Source organism: Convolutriloba macropyga, chromosome 4 (assembly GCF_964194025.1).
Source record: "Convolutriloba macropyga chromosome 4, txConMacr16.3, whole genome shotgun sequence".
Taxonomy (NCBI): Eukaryota; Metazoa; Xenacoelomorpha; order Acoela; family Convolutidae; genus Convolutriloba; species Convolutriloba macropyga.
Window position 1 is genome coordinate 71454687 of NC_134471.1, and position 22578 is coordinate 71477264.

Consider the following 22578-nt stretch of genomic DNA (forward strand, 5'->3'; position numbering starts at 1 on the left):
ACTTGCATGAGTGGGGGTGCAAATCGACGTGGGGACAAAAAACAGAAAAAACGCCGTTTACAATTTGCGATACCTTGCATAGCAAAAACAAAACAAGAATGGCGACGAGAAACTAATACTGTTTGAGCAAATTAACAATACACATCACAGGCTGTGATGTAACAACGCAGAATCTGTAATAAAATTGATTATTTTTAATATTTGGAATAAACAATTTTTCTTATGTTTCAAGAAGAATGCATCATAAAATGATTCAACATTGTCTCAGAATAAATTGTTTGGCTACTGATTGTAGTAAGTAAGCTGCAGAAACACGGAAAAATAGAAAAAAAAAACACCCAAACACACTGAATTTTTGAATGAAATAAGAATATTCTTTGCCAATCTTTGTTCGATAGCCTTAAGGTGACAAAATTGCAACATTTTTTGTTAATTTCTCATGAATCAAACAGCCTGCATTTTTGAAGCTTGTTCACAATTCCGCATCACCTCTTTTACCAATAAAACTGCGCGTATTCTTGAAAAACTCTTATTACTTGATCACGATGGGTGACAAAATTATCATTTTCTGCATCATGTTTTTTTACTATCGAAATATTTTGTACCCTCATAAATTGCATCGTGGACAATTTTTGTTGACTGGCTTAAGTTAAAAACAATATAATTTCAATTTTGTTACTATGTTACTTTGTTACTGAACTTATATGGAAACAACTGATTCAGCCCTGACTCTTCTTTTATTGTTATTTCCTGAACCAAAATGGTTGAAAAAGTTCTCATTTTCTGCTTGATGTTTTTTTCTAATAAAATACCTCTACTCCTGTTAATTGTTTTCGTGGACAATTTTAGTCGAACGGCAGTTTTTGGCTAATTTATCATTGTAAGAAATATTTCATTTCAATAGAAGGAAAAGCATAAACCAAGAAAATAAGAACCTCCTACCCAGTGTGATTCAAGAAATAACAATAAGGATGTTGCGGCTGACTCATTTTTTTATTTAAGTTCAGAACATAATTATTAAATTGAATTGGTTCCAAAAATTAACTCCAATTCAATTTGGATTGAATTCCATTTCAGTTTAATTACTATGTTCTGAACTTAAATGAAAAAAATGAGTCAGCCCCAACATCTTTTTTGTTATTTCCTAAATCACAACGGGTAGGAGGTTCTTATTTTTTGGTGTATGCTTTTCCTTTTATTGAAATAATTCTTACAATGATAAATTGCATCGCAGACAATTTTTTTCAGCCGCTGAATTAAAAAAAAATTCCTTTCAAATTAATTACTAATTTCTGAACATATATAAAAGTAACTGATTCCGCCCTCACAAATCATTAATGTTGTTTGCCTATTCACAATGGATGAAATAACTCGAATTTTCTGCATTATATTTTTTCTTCTGTTGAAATATTTCTTACACCGACAAATTTCATCGTGGACAATTTTTGTTGAACGGCTTAAATTAAAAAAATAATAACTTTAATTTAGTTGTTATGTTCTTCACTTATCAAAAAATAACTGAGTCATCCCTGACTTTTCGACCCAAATGTAAAGATTTGGTCGAAGTGTCACGGCTGACACAGTTTTTTTTATATTTGTTCAGACACATGAGATTGATTTGAAGCTCTTTTTCTAACCTTAGCCATTCAAGAAAGTTCGCCCGAGCCTAAATGTTCCCGAACAACTGTAAAATCTGACAATGTTGCAAAAAATTGTGAAAAAAACACGTGTAGGAACACGGATTGCCCGCAAGAATAAAGAAAAAGTTGTCAACGGATTTCATCAACGGAAATGGACAAGATTGAGAGGTTAAATTAAGGTTAAACAGTGTATAGAAATTGGATTGATCGGATTTTGACAAAATCCTGTCATTCTGGTCCGAAAAAAGAGACTTCAGCCGGGTTTTTTCCAACCTTCGAAGGTTGAGAAAAATCCGGTTTACGTCCTTATTTTTTTGGACCAGAATGACAGGTTTCTGTCAAATTCCGATCAATCCGATTTTCATCCACTATTTAACTTTAATTTAACCTCTCAATGTTGGCCATTTCCGTTGATGAAATCCGTTGTTCGATGAAATCCGTTGAAATCCGTTGTCGATGAAATCCGCGTTCCGGTCGTGTTCTGGTCGAGTTCCGGTCGAGCTCCGGTCGATTTTTGCATTTTCCCGATCATTTCTTGACTTATGTTTGTTTATAAGTTAGATCATAAAAAATAATGTTACCTGTAAGGACTCTGGCTATGAAGTGGCCCGTCAGCCAAGGGTGTACCAGAGTGTAGAGTGTAACTTGCATTGAGATGTAGAATACCCTCTGGTTGCTAGGCAACATACACTGCTTGTACAGTGGAGTCGCAAACATGTAAGTGGGGTGCAGTCGAATGCTCTCTTCCATAAATGGAAAGTGGTATATGTAGCCCGTGCAGTAGATTATCATGTCGAAATCCTCACTCGAGCCATCCGAAAAGCTGGAAAAAATTCTTATCTTCAATATTTGTCCGGTAAATTTTGAATTATTAACATAAAAATTTCGAACTGAAATAATTTGAACTAATTATTGGAAATGAAAGCTCATTTTTTTACTGTTTCTATTCGTAGTTATATCAAACGTTTGGTAACTGCTAGAGTTATAGATCTTGACATAATCTCGAGTACAGTCAGAGTTTATATATAGGTTTAACTCGAGATTATGTCAAGGTCTATAACTCTAGCACTTGCCAAACGTCTGATATAACTACGAATAGTATGCTATCATTGTCGCAGGAGCTGGTCTCCAAAGACGGTCAGTTGCGGGTCAGATTTTAGCCTCTTTATCTAGATAATAATAATTTTTTACAATATCCCGAGAAACTGAAGCAAATAAAAAGTTGAGATACTGAATAGCCTTAAAGAGGAAGTGCATGATAAAAAATTTCCAGAGGGGCCTCACCATTTTAATTTTTTTAAAAGGAACTACAAAAACGCCACAAAAAGCAACACATTTTTATTTCAATCCAGTATAGTTTTGAGTTTGAACCTAAACTCAACCTCCTGGTTTAATCTTGGTTTAATCTTGCTTCCTCGCCTTTTTTATTTTCATGTAGAAAACTTTGAGAATGAAAAGGAGCTAAGAATATTTACAAAAAGAAAGATATTTTTCAATCCAAAATAGCTCTATTCAAAGTAGTACATAATTCTTAAATTTTTATGATTAACGACAAATTTCGCAAGGAGAATGTATGGATGCATCGTGTTTGAGGCGTTATTTGATATATTTTTCAGTTGTACAATTATATGAAAAACCTTTTTTTGTTCAAAATATATCGCTAATGTTAATATATCGCGGCAATGAATCACTTAAGAAAAAAAAAGATATACATCTTGAAGTCAACATGATATACAAAAGCAATGACAACAGCAAAATATAGATTGTAATAATAAAAGTAACATTCATATTATGGTAGAGCTGAAGAATCTAGCAGAAAAAGTCACAAAAATGTTATTTTTATATATATTTAAGCCTTCAAATTTGGTGAATCCTTTCGCGAAAATCTTGGCGATTTCCAATTTTTTTCCCATTCTTTTCTTTTCAGTTCCCACCAGGAAACAGACGTACGAATAAAAAAGCCCACTAAGTTTTTAATTTAAATATAAAGGTTTAATTTTTAAGTTTTTTCAGACAAGCAATTTCCCTCTAATTGGGGGCCAGATTGAGTTTATCATTAAGTTTATTTTTTTTTACTTTTAGCATCCTATTAGAAGTCAAAATTACAAAATTTTTGCCAAAAGCTCAAATGTTCAAACAGAAAATAAATTTGTCTGATCTCTACTAAAATTTTAACCCGATAATTCAAATCAAACGGGGAACGAGTCAAATTCATTAGAATCAAATCAAAGAAGAAAGTAATTGAAAACGAAAAACCTAAAATTCGTACTGCCATAAAATTATCGCTTTGAATCGCTTTGAATCCTTATCGCTTATCGCTTTGAATCATAAGAGCAACTCAAATTGCCTTTTTGTAAAAATAAAGACATTATTTTGCCAGGATTTTTCTTTTTTATAATTTTATCATTTAAGTTTTTTTATTTTTGGAAAACCTTTCATAGATTTTTAGTTTAAAGCAACTTAGTTTGAGAAAAAAAATACAGCTCACTAAAAAGTTTCTGCATCTTTGTATGTGTATTACACCATAAATGCTTGAACTGCAAGAGAGTTTTACGAATTTACAGTACTCCGATTGAAAAAATATTCACAAACTTAACGACTTAGATGTCCACTAAAGAAACTTTCTTTCCTTTTTTGCTGAAACTTTTGAATTTGATTAGCTTATAATTTCTCACTTTAAAATTATCTTAAAACTGCATTGATTTCAACAATCGCTTACAGTTGAAAGTAACAGTTCCCAATTTTATGGCAGTACGAATTTTAGGTACAGCTTGCAAGTGGAGAAGTGAGTTAAAAACAAACCAATAAAACTTTTTATTTGTGAGAAAATTGATGTTTTAACAAAACCGCTTGCATTAATAATGAAATGATTGATGGCCTCTTGCTATTCGTTGTTCTTCAGTTTTATCTATAACTCAGGATCGAACAATACGTCAAAGATGAGGGAAAAACAAGACACGGGGAAAAACTATCATTGAACGAATGAAGTTGAAAAAAATCTGAACAATTGGGGAACAAAAAACAAAGAGGACGAAGGAACTTAGTTCTTTTATTCGATAGAATGTTAAAAAATGTTTGGTTTTTATTTAAATGAAAATCTATTTGCATTCAATTTAACAAGTCGCTCATATCTTTTTTATCAGATTAAACATAGCATAACATAATAAGGACTAATAAAGTTTCCCCCAGAGATTTTTCAAAAAAATATGTTTGACTTGGAAGAGCGTAGATGATTCTGAAAGAGTATTTGCTTTATTCTTTCTTGCAAGCCATCCCTTATCGCCCCAGTTGTGCGTGATTCCCATGTCGCTATGCGCCCTAGTCGAGGGGCTGGCCAGATAAAAAAGCTAATAAAGTCCATGTGGGGGGATTTCCTCACTTTATATGATAAATAACATTTATACTCAAATCAACTCATGGTCTTTTCATAGCTCGACCCTCAGTCTTCTGATTCCCTATATTGGACTACGAGGGTCTTTGCATAAGTCGACCTCTAATCTATGGCTGCAAATTATGGTGTTAAGATCGTGTCTTTGAAAACTCCCGCAAAATTGACAATGATGGAAATAAACACACGTGATAGTAATGATTTGATTCAGTAGCTAAGCCATGATTGAATAAAATTAATAGTTATCAATTTCTCCAACACAATGCTAGAGTTTCCATGACAAATGGTGATAAGAAAGAGCGTGGGATGTGGCTAAAATGTAAATGTCCACTAAGTTGTAGGTAGGACACAGAAAGGGTTTTATGTTTTCGCACCTTACACTGGAACCCTTGATCTCAGTCAGAATAGGTCGCTGGACAATCTCTTTCGGGGGTTTTCCGTCCATTGGTCTGCTCCTGTAACTCACTGTCACTTTCTCCGCCCCAGCTAGTAGACACTGGACACAGATGTCCTCACAGGAGTAAGATGCACCCACAAGTAGGACCCTCTTTCCTGTCAAAGCCGAAAATCTTGGTGACTATATTGACAGCAGCGCTACCTGGTCGTATCAGGGATACCTGGTCGAAGAAATCAAGCGCAAGAACGATACCTCACCCTCTCAAAACTATTCGCACGAAATTTTCCGAAAAAAAATGACGGTGGGTGGGCATGGTGGTTATAATAATGGGGTGAATTTTTCCAATTGACAATGTAGGAAAAAAAATTGTAAAAATTAAGTGACGATGAGAATTTGATCAGACAGTTTAGCTTAATCCCATCAAAGCCGTTTGAATTCATCGGAGCGATTGGTATTTGTCAAGGAAGTTATTGGACATAGATCGACAAATCGACATGATTCTACCAAATAAACGTCGTTCATTAAATGAATTTAGGTTAATGTTTAACTGGCCGATTTTTTGTTTCTCTACGAAACATCAGTACTTTACCGATATAGAAATCAGCCAGTTTTCAGAGAAAATGGCTGCGAAATATAGACCAATTGAAGGGATAAGCTAAGTATAATAATTACAGTCCATTTTGCAATGCACCAATATAAAAGTGAAAAACATCTCTAAAATTTTGTAAAATTAAACTCAAGAAATCGGTGTCAGTGAACACTGGAAATGAACATAAAATTAATCAGAAGTCAGTTAGAACTTGGTGAACTTGTTTTTTCTTGCTTTGTAGAAATGCGTAGCAATTTAAGGGCCACAAAAGTGCGAAGATATTATGGCGTTCTTTTGGCATCAAAATCTTTTCCAAATTGGATTTGCTTGAGACCAAATCAGGGGGGATCAAGCCATAAGTTATAGATTAAAAAAAAACATGGACAGCTGTCAAAGTTCCCAACATTCCCTCCACTTTCCCATTTTTGACCAAATCGCTTACCGATCGGTTTTTTTCAATAATTACCTTTAAAAGCCAACGGCTGGCTTAACATTTTTCTTCCCCAACGGAAAGGTATTTTAAAAAAATATTAGGTAACACTAAATTTTCTTCCAATTTGCTTTAGACTAGTACAAAAAAAAGCAAAAGTAACCCAATTTTTTGCGCAAATCCAATTTTTTGCGCAATTTTTTCCGAAATCTTTCGGAATTTCGCATAAAACCCGCTTATTTTTTGGTATCTTACAAATATCTCAAAACTTGTCAAATTTCTCGCCTTACAAATGCATTTCAAAAATAACTCAAAGAACAGAAAAACAATAGGGGGTCGACGTTTTGGTAAACGAGATATATGCAAAATATGCAATTCTTTGGAAGGCTATCCCTCCAAAGCTTTATATCTTACCATTTCATAGTTTAACATAGGATTAACATTTCATAGGATTAACATGTCATAGTTTTTCAGCACTCGTGAGGGCAATATCAATAAGAAGCATTACTGAACTATTATGCAGTCAGTTTAAAATCTCAAATCCCGACTACTCAGAGGACAACCCTACTGCCTCATATCTGGTCAGTATTTATGGCCATCAGCCCTGTCGATGGCCGGAATCTGTCGCAGACTGAACTCCAGCTCACCAGAACAGATCTCCGACTGCGATATATCGGGCCAGTGATATTTGTAAACTCAGATTATGAATTTTTGTTGGTACAGACTATACACAGCAGAAATATTGGCAAATGAGAGTTTCAAAAATATGTTATACAGATGAAATTTCAAAGTGGGTCTCCCATCACCATGAGTTATCGGAATTATTTAGTGGATAAGAATTGACTTGAGTTAATGACTATATGTCCATACTTATTTTCGTTATTGCATTTAAGTTTTTAAATTAGTTCATTACTGTACTAGTTTGGTAACGCATAAGCGGAATGGGATAGATATAATATTATATTTAAGAGTTAAAATGTTAATAACAAAACATGTTTAAAATAATAAAATTTCCTCAAACGGGTCGGAGGCCGGCTGCCGTCGGTGACAGTGAAAGGGGGATTTGATTCAAGCTGTGACTCGTTAGTCAGAATGAGCCCGTTAGTCAAATATTTGCGTTTTTAGAAATTGTAAAAAACAAAAAAAAATGTAAATTGTGTTTGTGAACTTATAATCTTTCCAACAAAGTAAACAGAAGTTTTTTTAAATCATTGTGAAGGTGTCAGAAAAATTGTTCAGTTGCAATATCCGAATTTTTTTAGCCTCGGCAGATTTAAGAGACCTGAATACCCCCACGAATTTAAAATTGCTGTTTCTTGTCTCCAAATAACTTCTAAAAAAATTTTTTTCCTAGAAAAACAATTGTTTTCGAAGACAAAAAATTGAGAGAGCATTTTGCGTTTTGTCCTGGTAACCGTAAAATCTGAAGTGCTTAATTCTCAGGCATATTTTACTGGTGGTACTTCTGATGTGAATAACGCAAAAAACAATGTTTTTATTGTTTTTTTTTACATTTTCTTTTGCAAACAAGAAGAACACTTTTCAGATCCTGTATATCTATATGTGGTCATTGTTCAGATTCTAATTGGTTGTTACCGTTTCGGAGAGTTGCAATTTTTGTAAAATTTGATGTATTTATGCCTTTTAAAATTTGCCTCATCCAACGCTATATATCTGGTTTCCAATTCAGCTTATATTATGTTCAAAAAGAGAGTATAAGTAAGACATATATTGTCTAGTATACTTGTACCTACCTTTGGTTCTGGAAGCGTCCATCAAGTATTTTGAGTGAAATATCTCTCCCGTAAACGTCTCCTCGCCCGGATAGCTCACAATATTGGGCTCCGAAAATCGTCCTGTCGCCACAACGATATAATCAAAAGGAGTTTCTTCACGTTCTTGGAAAGTCTCTAAACTTTTCACCCTGACATTGAACTTCTCCGACGCCTCATCAAATGTAACACTTTGAACCCAAGTCTTGAAATTTATATACTGGTAAAGGTTGAATTTCTCGGCGAAGGTTTTGAAATAATTATAGAAATGGTCAACATCAGCGTAGAATGCATCCGGATCCTGTTTAAAAATCAATCTTGTGGGTTATCATCAGGTTTAACAGTTTTTCATAGTGGTTCATTATGTTTAAAAGTTAGTTACCAGTAGTCATCAATTCGTTAATGGTTTTGAAATATGTGTTGATAGTTAGCCCAGTTGAGGTGACCCAAGTCGGATCTGATCAGACCCAATTGGGTTGCGCAAAAGAGGATAAGGCGCGAACATGGTACAGAGTCTTAGAGCAGCCCTACTTTCGAGATAGTATGATCAGGTTTTCATAATCAGGTACTACTCGCAGTCTGAAGAGCTTAACCGGTCACTATTTTGACCGCAAAAAAACGATTGATTGCTATAGTGTGCCAGAAAATATTCTTAAGTTTATTTCAGAATGGAATACTGAGATTACAAAGATAAAAGAATAAATTTTGTATTGTAACGTCAAAATTCATTTAATACCTTTGGGCCCGGTACACTTTGAATCCAAACCGGGTTGAGGTTCCGACGCTAAAAATGGCTTAAAAATGTAACAACTGCGGTGAATGCGGTGAAAAGATGTAAGAATCGCAATTTTCAGGGATTGATGCGGTGAATGCAGTGAAAAGAAATAATTCATCCCTTAGAATCGCAAATCTTACAACAATTCACCGCTAAGTTTATGAAACATCTTCACCGAAGAAAATTTTGCAAAAAAGATGTAAGAACAGCAATGAATGTGTTTAGAGGGGTGGAAAGAATATTCACCGCCAAAAAACCGCAAACAGTACAAAGTTTCACCGCTAACCTAGCGCAATGGAACTATGTAAGACTTGAGGTGAATGCGTTGAAAGCAATTAACAATTTTCACCACTTTTACAGCAAAATTGACTGAATTACGCAAATAGATGCAGTAGTGGAAGCAAAGACCATTTCTTTAAAGATTTTCGATTTATAATTTCTGTTTTCTACTCTTAACTTGCCATTTTCAATAAATATTTTTGTAGCAGACAGATGCAGACAGATGGAAGACATTCAAATTTGAAAAATTTTTTTAAAAGTAAAACAACATATTCACTCGAATTTAATCTCGTTACAGCTTCCGCATCAATTGAGATCAAAACTAAAATAAATCAAAATAAACGTTTGGTTTAATTTCTCTAAAAATGTTTATATTTTAATCCATGAAATTGGTTAGAAAAAAAATTCACACCTAAAAACCATAAATTCATTTCAATTTTTTGCGGTTTTTAAGTATAAAATGTTTATTTTCAACGGTTCCTGTTAGTAACTGAGAAATTGTTTGACCGGGGGGGGGGTTCCGTGACCCAACTGGTCTGGAACACTTGGTAATTCGTACTGTTAAACGATTGTTATTTGTACGGTCTAATAAATCCTTTATGTGGCCAATGTTGAACTTATAGGAGCTGGTTTAAGTTGCGCCTCTTAAATTGAATCTATTAGTGTATAAATGGAAAAAAAGTTAATACTGTGGTGACAGTAGTGATAATTATTTCAAATTTTGAAAACTGAATGGTGTGAAAAGAGTACGTTTTTTTGAAAGTACAAAAAAATTTCTTATGCAAAAGAGATGGCGCTCCAAAAATAGAAAAGCAGAGGTGATTTGATCTGCCTAAATTAAGTTTTTCCTTACATGTTTTCTTATATTTGTTAAATTAGTGCTTTGTTGGTGAACCAATAGACTATACTTCAACAGAAGCAAAGAAAATATTATTTCAATAAAAAAATTGAGCGTCCAATTTAATGATAAGTCAAATTTATAACCCTCCTATAATGTCATCAAAGTGCAATTTTCTAATGCTACAATCTTTTTATGCGTCTCAAGTTCAGTTATTTACACATTCTCCACCACCAGTAAGCTCAGATTTGTCGGTAAAAAACATATTTTTTCAATATTTTCATTGTTTTCCCTATTATGTTGGTCAAAAATTCTCGACTTGGGTGTGAATGGCTCACGAGAAATCTCTTAAATGGTCTGAGAAATCGTTTAAATTGGCATGATAGCGTTTTTGACTTCTTATATTTGTTTGCTTTTGAAAGCAAGGTGAATAAAATTTTTGTAGTCGCTCTTAAGGTGTGCAGAAAAAATCTGGAAAAAAAGTTGCAACGGGACCAATTTCTTGCAATAGAATGTGAAGAAAGGAAGGTATAACAAGAGCACTCTTAATGAAGCAAAAATCATAGAAAATTACAGTACCTCTTTAGGCAATAAACGAAAAAATTGGCAAAATTGAAGCTGTTGTCCACGTTCGTATCGTAATACTCCGCAAATTGAATAATACTTACTCATACTCAATCTTTTTAATTAGTCTATAGGTCGGAAACAAAGTGTAGCCCTCTAATGATTGATATTTAAATTGTTTTCGAAAAGTGTGGACCTAATCACCCCAAGCAACTAATTTGATGTAAGGGATTCCATTAAATCTGAAAAAATTCATTTTATAATTTTTTAAACAAAATAGGCCAAACTTAACGATTTGCAAGAATAGCAATGACCAAGCCAGGAGAGCAAGAGTAATTTGAGCAATGGAATAAAATTGTCAAAAATTTGGCAAAAATGAAGGCTCTTCAATTCCGCCCATTATAAAATTATCCCAACTAATCGTCTTCATGTCAATTCTCGAAAAAGGTTTGAAAATTCAAATCTCGAGAGATCGAATTTTTCTCAGGAAAAATGTATTTCAAAAAAACTGTAGAAATTTTATTTCTACAAAGGTTCTTTACTTCCGCCCACTATAACAATATCCCAACTAATAGGCTTCATGTTAATTCTCGAGATAAATCTTGAATTTCAAATCTCGAGGGATCCATTCTTTCTCAAGAAAAATGTATCTCAAAAAAACTGTAGGAACTGGGGCTCACCATGTTTTCGGAGCAGATAAATGGAGAAAAAAAGAACTTTCATAACAAACTTGTTCTCCAATGATCGATATCATCCCAAAGAATTGCGCCAGGTTCCTGCTGAAGGGTGACACAGCTTGTTGAAGCAATTAAAAGCTAAAACTACATTTTGCAAAAAAACAGGGTGCAATTTTTTTTGCGTAAGAACTGTTTGGTTTTTAAGATTTAAAAAACCAAAGTGGTTTCCTCCTTATAATAATAAAATTTGATGTAATTAGTGCTGACAAATTGATCATCAACCTTTCAGATGTAACAAAATAGAAACAACAAAAAATTGAAAATTTGAAAATTTTTCAATTTTCTTCACCCTTGTATTTCCTCAAAACAATATAATTTTTATTAACTTATTTTAATTTTGAAGTTCTGTCTGGAAAGTTTTATTCCATTATTACGCAGAAAACGAATATGACATTCTGAGAGTTAGAAATTTGCATATTGAAGTGTGTGGTTCTGCTTAATGTTTTAACATGTTTTCCAAATCCAGTCCATCAAGTAGACTCATATGCTATTTAGTAGAACCCAATGAGTTTGATGAAAATTTAGTTATTTTGATTTTGTAGATGTAGTTAATATTAGGTTGATTTGATTTATAAGGTTTTTTCTCTGGTTGAGCGCAACCTTTTCTGTTGCTTTCAAAATTCAGCCAGAAAAGATGCTCAAGAAAATTGAACAAAGCCTTTTTTCAAACTTCGGTTTCTGTTGTATCAATTTGCATAATGTATAAATTTATATGTATCGTTGAGCATGTTTTACTTTCAACCGAACTAAGTCGACCCGAAGCCTCAATTTGTGTTCATAACTTCGATATGTGAGTGCATACAAATCTTATTTAACATTTCATTGAGAAATATCACACTGTATCTTTCATTAGACAATCTATTACAACAAGCATCGCACTTTATTTTCTTACCAAAAATCATTGAAAAGCAGTTATTAAATTTTGTGGCTTGTTTTGTTTCAAAAGTTTCTCTGCTATATGATTTTGTTCCTATATGCCGCCAGATAAAAGGATAAAATGAGAGAGAGAGAAAGAGAGGAGGAAGGGAGGCAGGAGGAGGGAGAGAGAGAGAGAGAGAGAGAACGCTACTTTTTGAAAGATAAATGGGAAGCACAGAAAAATCTTTCCGATCTGACATTATATGGCCAACGTTGGCCTAATAGGAGCTTGTTTAACTTGCGCATCTTAAATTAGATCTATTAGTGTATAAATGCAAAAACTTGTAACACTGTGATGGTAGTAGTGACAATTAATTCTAATTTTGAAAACTGAATGGTGTGAAAAAGTACCTATTTTTGAAAGTACAAACAATTTGTTTGCAAAAGATATTGCGCTCCAAAAAATAGAAAAATAGAGGTGATTTGATCTGCCTAGGTTAACGTTTTCCTTACATTATTTCTTATATTTGATAAATTAGGGCTTCACTAGTGAACCAATAGACTATACTTCAACAGATTCAAGGAGAATGTTTTTTCACTGAAAAAAAATGAGCTTGTAATAATGGCAATTTAGAACCCTCCTACAATGTCTCTAAATTGAAATTTTCTAAGGCTACAATCTTTTAATGCATCTCAAGTTCAGTTTTTTATACATCCTCCACCACCATTAAGCTCAGTTTTATCGGTAAAAACTTAATTTTTCAATATCTTCATTGTTTTCCCTGTTATGTTGGTCAAAAATTCTCGACCGGGGTGTGAATGTCTCATGAGAAATCTCTGCGAAAACGATTTTAGTGGTATGAGAGCGTTTTTGATTTATTATGTTTGTTTGCTTAATTCGTATTTTTTTGAAAACAAGGTGAACAAAATTTTTTGTTGTCACTCATAAGGTTTGCAGAAAGAATTCGGAAATAAAGTTGCAACGGGACCAATCGTCTGACACGTATCTTGTTTGACTTTGACTGATGTAAGAAATAGTAACAACAACAATTAGAAGGTTGAAAATCAAAATCTTTCGAGAAAAAATGGCGTAAGAGGCAGTAGAGCAAGTGATTAAAAATTTACACAAATAAAAACACTGAACTGTTCAACGGTAGAAAATTTTAACGACCAATACTAAAGCAGCTATAGGAAAGTTCAAAAATTAACAAACGCAGTTATTATTCAGAAACTCAATAAAAATTATATTAAAACGATGGTTTTCCAAGGCAAAGGAAACATCAGGCGCAAACTGAAAATACCAATTAATTTCTTTCAAGCTCAACTTAAGGGTTGACGAGATCTGTTATTCCTGAGAAGAGGAGACAGCACGGCAAAAGATCTTGGAACAAAACTCAAAAAACAACTGATAAATTTTTGAAAAGGAGGAAGTCAAAGTCATATAGTCATTTCGATAAGGCTGATCAAAAGAACCGAGTTTATTTTTTTTAATTATTACGTATGTTATTGCTTTTTTATGTCACTAATTGACAAGGCAAGAAGTAGGCCAAATCCAATTTAAAATTTTTTGCTTGTCTTTGACATTTAAGCAATTAAGAATCAAATAAAATTTGTACTTAACGTCCCTTAGGATTAACGAACCACGCATGGAAATCTAATATGACCTATCATCCTTATGATTGAGCCATAAGACAGCAGGAAAGAACAAAAAACACTTTGCAAACACGGTATTTCTCGAACAATTATGAGAACAAAATGGGAAAAAGCTCTTAAAACACTAAGCTATCAGCTGGAGAATTTTAAAGAGACCTTTCAAGCCTAGTGAAGACCATGCCTTACGTGAGCCCATGGTAACTTCCATTAGTGATATTAGATATTAACAAAACAAAAACCAGAAAAAAAACGTTAATCCTCAAAACTCACTAAAATTGAAGAAGATAGAAAGTGTGCGTAATAGCAAGCAGATAAATTAACATCAAATTCGAAACATTCAAATTAATGCTCAACTAATTGTACGTGTAAAGCCGTCATTAATAAGGACGATTTGTTAAGACAGCAAGCAGAAAAACAAATAGATACAACCCTGAAAAAACTCAGCAATTGTTTAAAAAAAACATTGTAATAGGATTAAAAAAAATATATATTGTAACCAAAACCAATAAACAGGTTAAACAATGTCAACGGTACGATGTCGCTGTAGAAAAGTAATGCGACCTGTGAATAATGAATTAATCATATTAAATAAACAAGAGGGACAAAAAATATCAAAAATGTCTGTGTCACGTTTACCATTAGCATCAAGTCGTGGGCTTTTTATTCAGATTTAAATTTTTCTGCCTCAAAATTACTCGCGTTTTGACCCTTATCAGTTTTATGTAATTAGCATCTGTGTCTCTATTTGAGAGCACTCCAATACAATTAAAACATCTTGGAAAAAAATTTAAAAAAAGACATAGCAGGACAAGTGCTGACGTACAATTCAAAGAATTTTCATTCACTAAACAGAAAACAAGACCAAGAACGGACTATGAATGGATTGGGAAAACCATTTAGACAAAAAATCCGATTCAAAAAATCGAAAAATATAAAAATCAAAGTGAAATTGCCGCATGTGAACAAAAAACTACTAGCGAGAAAGCGAATTTTTGTTCAAACACCGTTTTCTCACTCTAATTTAAATTTAGAGCGGAAAAAATTCACGCCGCAAAACCACTTGCTTTTTCGCTCCTCTTCCTGTTTCTGCGTGACCAAAATCACTACTCCAATTTGACTTCAAAAATCATGAAAATATGTGAACAGATCTTAAAAAAACATAGCCGGAAAAATTCCGGAACCGACGCGAAGTGGAAATCCAATTAAACGCCATCCAACTACTTATCCGACAGCGCGAGCCCAAACTTACTTATGATTGTTTTGAAACAGAACCATAAAACGAAAAAGTAGAATCAGGAAAATCAAATCTGTTAAAATTGATAAAAAAGTCTGAATAAATTTGTCATAAACTGAGATCCCAAAATAACTATTTCTGCCCAAATTGCTTCACCACAACAACTAGTACCTACTGAAACTACTTATAAGATTTCTTTTAAAATACTTGAAGCCAAATCATGAAAAAGTAAGCTCTTACAGACAACTTGAACTTAAAAACTGGAAAAAGTTATAATATTTTTTAAATATTACAAAAGCACAAAAATCCAAAGAAAAACCCTTCAACCATTAGATGCTCGCAAAACAATAGAAAAGTCATAATTGGCGTAGAAATTCGTCTAAAAAACGTGAAAAAAAAAACGAAAAACTCCAAAAAAATAAGAAAAATTTTTCAATTGTTGCCATTTTTTGTCATATTTCTCAACAAAAAATGCTTCATTTCCACAAAATTGTAACCAATTGTTATCTAGAAAATGCACAAGTCATAGGTGTCTTTTCAATACTCATTGGAGGCAGTAAAACAAAACAATCGTCAAAAAATCGCAAAAATTAGCCCAAAAATCAGCAAAATACATGAATAACCTCCGAATTAGCAGACAGCTCATATGATTTTCCAGAAACCTTCAAACCACTGCCAAAAATTAAAATAAAATCATAACATAACCTGTTAACCAAAAAATTGAAAGAAAAACTGCTTTAAAATGCCACACGTGAACAAAAAATTTTTGCTCGCTTAGAATTTTTTTCACACCTCAATTTCTCGCTCTCTCTAGAAAACAGCGATATGAACAAAAACCCCTCTCTTTTCGCTCCGCTTTTCACTTTTGTTCTGCAACAAAAACCCTCCAAATTTTTTCATGCGTTTCATTTCCCACTTCGAAAATCACTCCAATAAAATTTATTTAAAAAAAGGACTTCTCCAATATTCCACTTCGAGTCGTAAAAAAAGACAGCGCCCCAATACAATTCAAATTCTTTGAATTGTAAAAACAACAATAGCTCTGCAAAGCTAATGCTATCGCGGCTATTAAAAGCACAGTCCGAGTAAACAATTTGAAACAAAATTGTGTTACTTAGGCGTTTTCATAGTGAAACGGCACGAAAATAAAAATTTTAACATTGTTTTTTTTTCAATCGACATATTAAGGATTTCAAAAAAAATCTGCATCAATCGATTCATTTTTGCAAGGATTTATCAATAATACCTTTTTGGGACCTCTCCACAAAAGATATCGATCGGCCAGGTTTAACCTAATAAAAAAAATTGCCAGAGTAGAATGAAGTTACTAACGATCAATTCAATTTGGGTGCTGGAACGAGTTTACTCATCATTTTAACCAATTATTACGACTATCAGAAAGACTGTTAAAATTCAATCGTTAATCTCAGACCATGGTTCATCAACCATATTGTCTTGACAATGCGATGGTGTGATCATGTTTACTCATACATGCTGACGTAAGCAAAAATTTTGTTCACGGGGGCAGGGCTAGGGTCCGAGGTGATGAATGATTTGATTTGGAACGTACAGTATCTTCACACTCTGGAAAGAGATGCTCCGGATGTTCCGTTCCTTGTTTTGGACCATTGATTCTCAAGTTGTGGTACATACTGGAATGAACTGGCAACCCATCAGACTCAATTCCCTCCAGGCCTCTGAAAAATTTTTGAAAAAATAAGAGTTGATTTTCTAATAAATTTACTCTTGAATCAGAAATAGAAGTGACCAATCCCTAACCAGAAACTTTGGAGAAAGTGGAACAACTTGCCAATATTAATACGGAACGAATATAAAATTTTTTAAGGAAAGGTTTGATAGCAAAATGTTTAAAGCACCTGAACATGATCCAATGGATAGACAAATACAAGGTTTTAAATCTTTTTCTACCAGTTGTATAAGGATATATTTTTTCAAAAATTGGTTTCTAAAATGAAAATGTTTTCTGAAACTTTTTGTTATGGTTATTAAATTTGAAATTACAGTTTTAATAAACTCTTGTCCTGTCTAAAGTCAGTAGATTTTGTATATAGCTCGTGTTATTGCCATTTCCAGCTTGAGGTCGCAGATCCAAGAGATCTGTGATCAGAGCTCCTTGGGTCGCACACTAGGGGTAATGTTCGGCCCAAAGTGCATGGTCGCACAAGCACTATGGTCTTAAACTAGTCTGAACAATTGTTCTCACATGAATAGTAACCGTGCCGTGTCTGGTTTAGAGTATACGCTGGAAGATGTTCTGGTCTGACAGCCAATTCTGGGGCACCGACTGATCAGAGACCATAGTGATCATGTCGCATAAAGATGATAGTTGAGCTTACAATTGAGCTGCTGACGCTTCCAAATTGTTTTGCTTCTGGGACAGGACGTAAGATAAGATAACGCCTAGGGCAGGGCTTTTTCGGTTTTTATTTATTTCGCTCGAGCTGTTTCTTTTTTTCAAAAAAAAATTAATCCTGCAAATTCTTGCAGGAATCTTGCAAGACGCAACATCGTCTTGCACAATCTTGCCAGGCTTGTCATATATATGCCATGATATGATGTTGTAATTTTAATTTTTTTTAATTGCGGCGTATTCATCTTTGTGTTATATATAACACGATTTATGAGAGTACTTGGCTAGACAAAAAAAATCAAATAATAGGAAACATTGATTAAGACAAAAACACGATGTCTAAATTACAGAAACTTACAAAAGAAAACGAAACTAATTAAAAATCCTGAACTAAACAAATTAACCTGTGTTTAATTAGGTAAGATATGAGACCTGCCAATAATGAGACTCGGTAACAGGTCGACAAAGAAGAGCAAATTGCGCAAAACTCAAAAAACGTCTCTATTTTTGAAAACAAACAAATTAAATTTGGTTGTTTTCTTAAAACCTGTCAACTTGGCTCCTTAACAAGGCTAGTTTATACATCATAGGAAGCAATTGAGACCTGTCATTATCCATAATATGTCAAACGACAACAGAGGGAAGGGCAAAAACGCAAAGAAAAATATATTAAAATTAAAAAGAAAGCAGCGTCGCAATCATTTAAAAAAAACAAGCAATTCATGAACAATGCTGAAAATTGTCAATTGCGCATACTTAACACCAAGGGCAACCTCATTAGTGTGATAACGTAAGAAGAAAACAAAAGACTTAGAAATGGTCAAATATACAAAAGTCACATTTCTCTTCTGAACATTCTCATTATCAAACCCAAGAAAACATTAGTTGATAATCAGTGCTTTATAAAGATTGCATACTGGTTCAATAGAAATTGAGTGCAACCTGCCGTAACCAATATCAAGCTACAAAATTGACATAAAAAGTTAACAATTACTACTTTTTATAAAAACAATTATTTTTGAGAATTAAAGCAAAACATTTTCTCCTCAAAATGAAAAAACAAGATTAACTTGCAACTGCTCAGGAAAATAAGTGTGTTTCTTATTAATGAGATTGAAAAAAAAATACAAAAAACAACAAAATTAGACAAAACGCAAAATTTCACAAACAATATGTCGAAACCAAAATTTTGAAGCCGTTGGAAGTTTAAGACACTGAAAGCCACTCCAAAACAAAAATCAAGTTCTATTTTTTTTGTTTTCATTTGGTTTTATATATATTTCCTTTGTAATATCTCTATGTTGAAAATATGACAAAAAGAACAACAAAGTTTGAGCAGTAACAAAAACTCACGAAAACTCATATGAAAAGTCCAAAGACGTCAGTCAAAACAAAACCAACACTAAACAAATTTTTTGGTTGAAGCAATAGAAAGTGGATGAGCCCTGTCAATATTGAGGCTAATTTACGACAATGAGAACAAAAATTGGGAAATACAAAAACATTTGCTTTTATCAAAAAATTATATAAAATTCATTATAACCGTTAACTATAATCTGAAATCATTAAAAAGACTCATTTAAAGATCCGAAAAAACAATGAAGTCTTAACTTTTTCAATAGTTTTTCTTACGAAAACAAAAAGAATAATAGAGGCAAAAACAAAAAAAAATCTACCAAAATTTGTGAGATAACAGCTTCGCAGCCGTTAAAACTATAATCTATTGAAGAAAAAAATCTTCAAAAATGTTCGTTTGCGCAATATTTCATTGCCAATTGCTACTGTTTTATTGTGATTATTCGAGATGTGAATTTCCAACAAAACAACATGTAAAGAAAATGTTGCAGAGTTTGAGAACTTTTACAAAAATTTGTCGAAAGAATGCCTTTGAAACATTGGCATATAACAAAACACTATAAGGACGGCTTTTTTACCTCAATTGAATTAGATTTTCGCCTGTAATTTTAGAGAATAAGCTACATGTAGATGGAATTAAGAAACAAATTGTCAATTTTTCAAACTTCAACGACATTTTCCTAAAAGAAATATATTTAAAGCCATGAGACTGATAGGCATTAGATAAAAAATGAGAGCAATGGATAGGTTCGCGTATAGCTCTGGAAGTACCAAGTTTGATAAAAAACTAATGGGACGAAACTACGATTCTAAAAAATTGACATATGAAGGCAAAACAAAAGAAATCTCAAGTCCACAAGTCCACAAAAACACCTTGTCAGAGCCATAAAACTCTGAGCTCTTTTCTGAAGACAAAATATATCTTTTTTGTTGTAAAGAGGATACGTACTTTATTTGGCCTAATTTTGCTGCGCCTTCAACAAAAACAATTAGTTATTCCATATGTGTGTAAAATTGATCAATTAACAAATAAAATATTTCAATAAAACAAAATTAATTGATGCATTTTGTATAATTAATGTGTAGTTTTTTTTCGGAAAACCGGCAGAAATTTTTTCTAGAAAACCCCAATAAGAGACAAGAGTACGAATATCAATTTTCGGAGTTTTCGAAGACTGTGACAGCAGATGTTTAGGTCTATAATTTCTTTATATCTGAACAAAGTGGGATAATAAATCGTTTCTGGAGCCACCTTAAATAAAACGAAATTCACAAACTTTAGAAGTTTTAAAAAAAATTTTTGGAAAAAATATGGATAAATCTCTCATATCCTTTAACGCAAAACCAATAATATTGTTGTTAAAATTTTAAACAAATTTTTGCTTTAACCTCGATACTTTAACCTCGATAACTCTCCGTAAAAAATAAATGTCAGAAAAATCTTTTTAATTCCATATTCTACGCTGCACGGTTTTTTAATGATCAGTCTCAACTCTCTACGACGAATATTTGGATCGGCCAAAATTGACTGAACAAAAGAAACCAATTGAGAATATAGTTCCCCCCTTGTGAGTTGGAACAATAATGCGATATAATATATTATACAATATAAAGCATACTTGAAATTCCACTGTCCTCCTGTTGTGTCATATCTCTCATAGCACACCACTTCATAGTCACTTTCGTTCAAACTCTGCAATGCTCTCATTACTCCCAGTCCTCCAGGACCGGCGCCAATCACACAAATTCTGGTTCTCATCCCTGATTAGAACTGAATCAAAATTAACCCCTTATCGGAATGAATTCAGCGGAATAAAATCAAATCATGTGAAAAATTGAGATGGAATTTTCTCATCTTTCGCCATTGGGAACAAAAACTTATTAGCCGTCCTTTTTTTAAAAAAAACTGGATCTATTCTGCCCCCCCCCCCCCCCCCGTTTTTCTTTCGTCCCCCAGTTACAAATTATTTGTTGTTATATAGCACGTTTTTATGTTAAAAAGTAGCACGTGCGCCTGGCGGGCGTAAAAAATATAAGCTCACTAAATGCTTTTTTCGCACTAATGTTGTTCACATGGCCTAGGAGGTGCCACCTCAATTGAGCAGATAACTAAATTGAGCGGAAACATGCTACAAGACTTGTAACCTACTTTTCGATCCCAATGTTCTTTTATTTCGCAAAATTGGCGGAACCCCTTTTGCGAAAAGTAAGATACGAAGGATGTCTCCTAATTTCGTTCATGTATCTAATTTTCGAGCCAATTTTTCTAAGGCGGAAATTTTGGGGTATACCTCTGCGGTGTAATGTGTAACTAGACAATAATATTTTTGTTACCATTGGAAAAAGTGTAAAGTGTCAATTATAATCGAAAAACCTTGCTAAATCGAACAAACAGCTCCATTTCAGCCCAAATATGCGCGGGAATAAGCTGCATGTTGCGGAAATGTGGGGAATTAGCTAAATTTTATAGTAAATAAATCAAAGTATAGCACCCTTTCCTTTTGAAAAAATGATCGAAAGCTTTTTTTCGCAGTAGAATTTCCTTTGTAGGGTTTAAACTCAATTGATGAAAGTTAGTAATTGGCAGTCAATTTACAGGAAACTAATTAACTAGCGATTTCAGCAACCGCTAGATCATAACAAATCTGTTTACTCTAAGGAGAATGCGTGCGAGATATTATATAGATCTTGTTACTTGAAAAGGGAAAACGTACCTTTGATTGCTGATTGATTTCTGAAGACTATTTTTTGGAGGAAAAATAGATTCCAATTTATGATAGTTCAAAAAATGCTCGGCAAGGTTTATCAAAATGAACGAACCGTGATCAACTTGTGCCAATGAGATTATAGTGCACTTTCTAATCTATTAGATTTAATATTTGATTAAAGTCTAAAACTAACAAATGAATTTGTTTGAGAGCGATTAGAATTTCGAACTGTTACGTAATGTCAAACGTACTTCATAGTGTATTCGAAACTATTCCTCTGGACTTTCTGGACTTCCATAGGCCAGAACCCTCTCTTAGATGAATTTAGTTTAATGTTGAGCATTTTAGGAGGCCGGAGAAACTGAGAACAAGGATAATCGCAACACAAATTAAAACAAGTTAAAACAATTGTTCTTTTGTTGGAAACTGTGGTTTCTATGAATCGAATTAGAGCGATTCTGTCCAACAAAAATGTCAGCTTAAGATTCGAAATAACGCGAATATTATTTGAATTTGTGCGACAAAAAGTAAGTACGATCCAGACCATGAAATTATTGTCTGGGAGGGTAACCCCCCAGACGCAAATTTTTTATTCATATTTCCGCTACTTCACCCCGGGAAGCAACACAAGTTAAAAAAAGATCAGTCGTGAAACAATGTGGGTGGCACAGAAGGGTCAAACAAACTGATAATCGTCGATATATATATATATATATATATATATATATATTTATATATATATATATATATATATATATATATAGGCTGAATGATCGCCCTGTTACATTACGAGACACATTAAGATTATCAATGAGAGATGTAGAAACAAAAGAAAAGCAGCAATTTTTCCTAATTTACTGAAACTTCTCTCAAATGAAGATTTAACTAATACCAATCCAACTAAAAGACAAACAAAATCGCCACAAACGTGAAAAGAAATCAAGAGAAGTCCCGTTAAACTTCAAGCAGCGTACAAAATCCTCAAAATA

At 33.3% G+C, this 22578-nt stretch overlaps 2 protein-coding genes across 2 annotated transcripts in view; one reads left to right on the forward strand and one right to left on the reverse strand.

Moving 5' to 3' along the window:
* The window catches only part of LOC142338650 (uncharacterized), a 385398-nt gene that overhangs the window by 113456 nt on the left and 249364 nt on the right, over positions 1 to 22578 (forward strand). The gene's annotated exons all lie outside the window — the stretch shown is intronic.
* On the reverse strand, positions 2181 to 21713 carry LOC142337940 (trimethylamine monooxygenase-like). Its single transcript, XM_075387573.1, has 6 exons — positions 21596 to 21713; positions 20501 to 20652; positions 16725 to 16851; positions 8199 to 8517; positions 5403 to 5580; positions 2181 to 2463 (listed from the first exon to the last, which is right to left on the reverse strand). Exons 2-6 carry the CDS (start codon positions 20638 to 20640, stop codon positions 2181 to 2183), a joined length of 1047 nt encoding a protein of 348 aa, XP_075243688.1. The 5' UTR covers positions 20641 to 20652; positions 21596 to 21713.

Bases quoted from the DNA above. Each gene is read 5' to 3' on its own strand.
- LOC142337940 (XM_075387573.1), bottom strand. From the start codon at position 20,640: ATGAGAACCAGAATTTGTGTGATTGGCGCCGGTCCTGGAGGACTGGGA. The intron at 16,852-20,500 runs GTATGCTTTATA...AAAATTTTTCAG, and splicing joins GGAGGACAGTGGAATTTCAA to AGGCCTGGAGGGAATTGAGT. The intron at 8,518-16,724 runs GTACGTTCCAAA...ATTTTTAAACAG, and splicing joins TTCCAGAGTGTGAAGATACT to GATCCGGATGCATTCTACGC.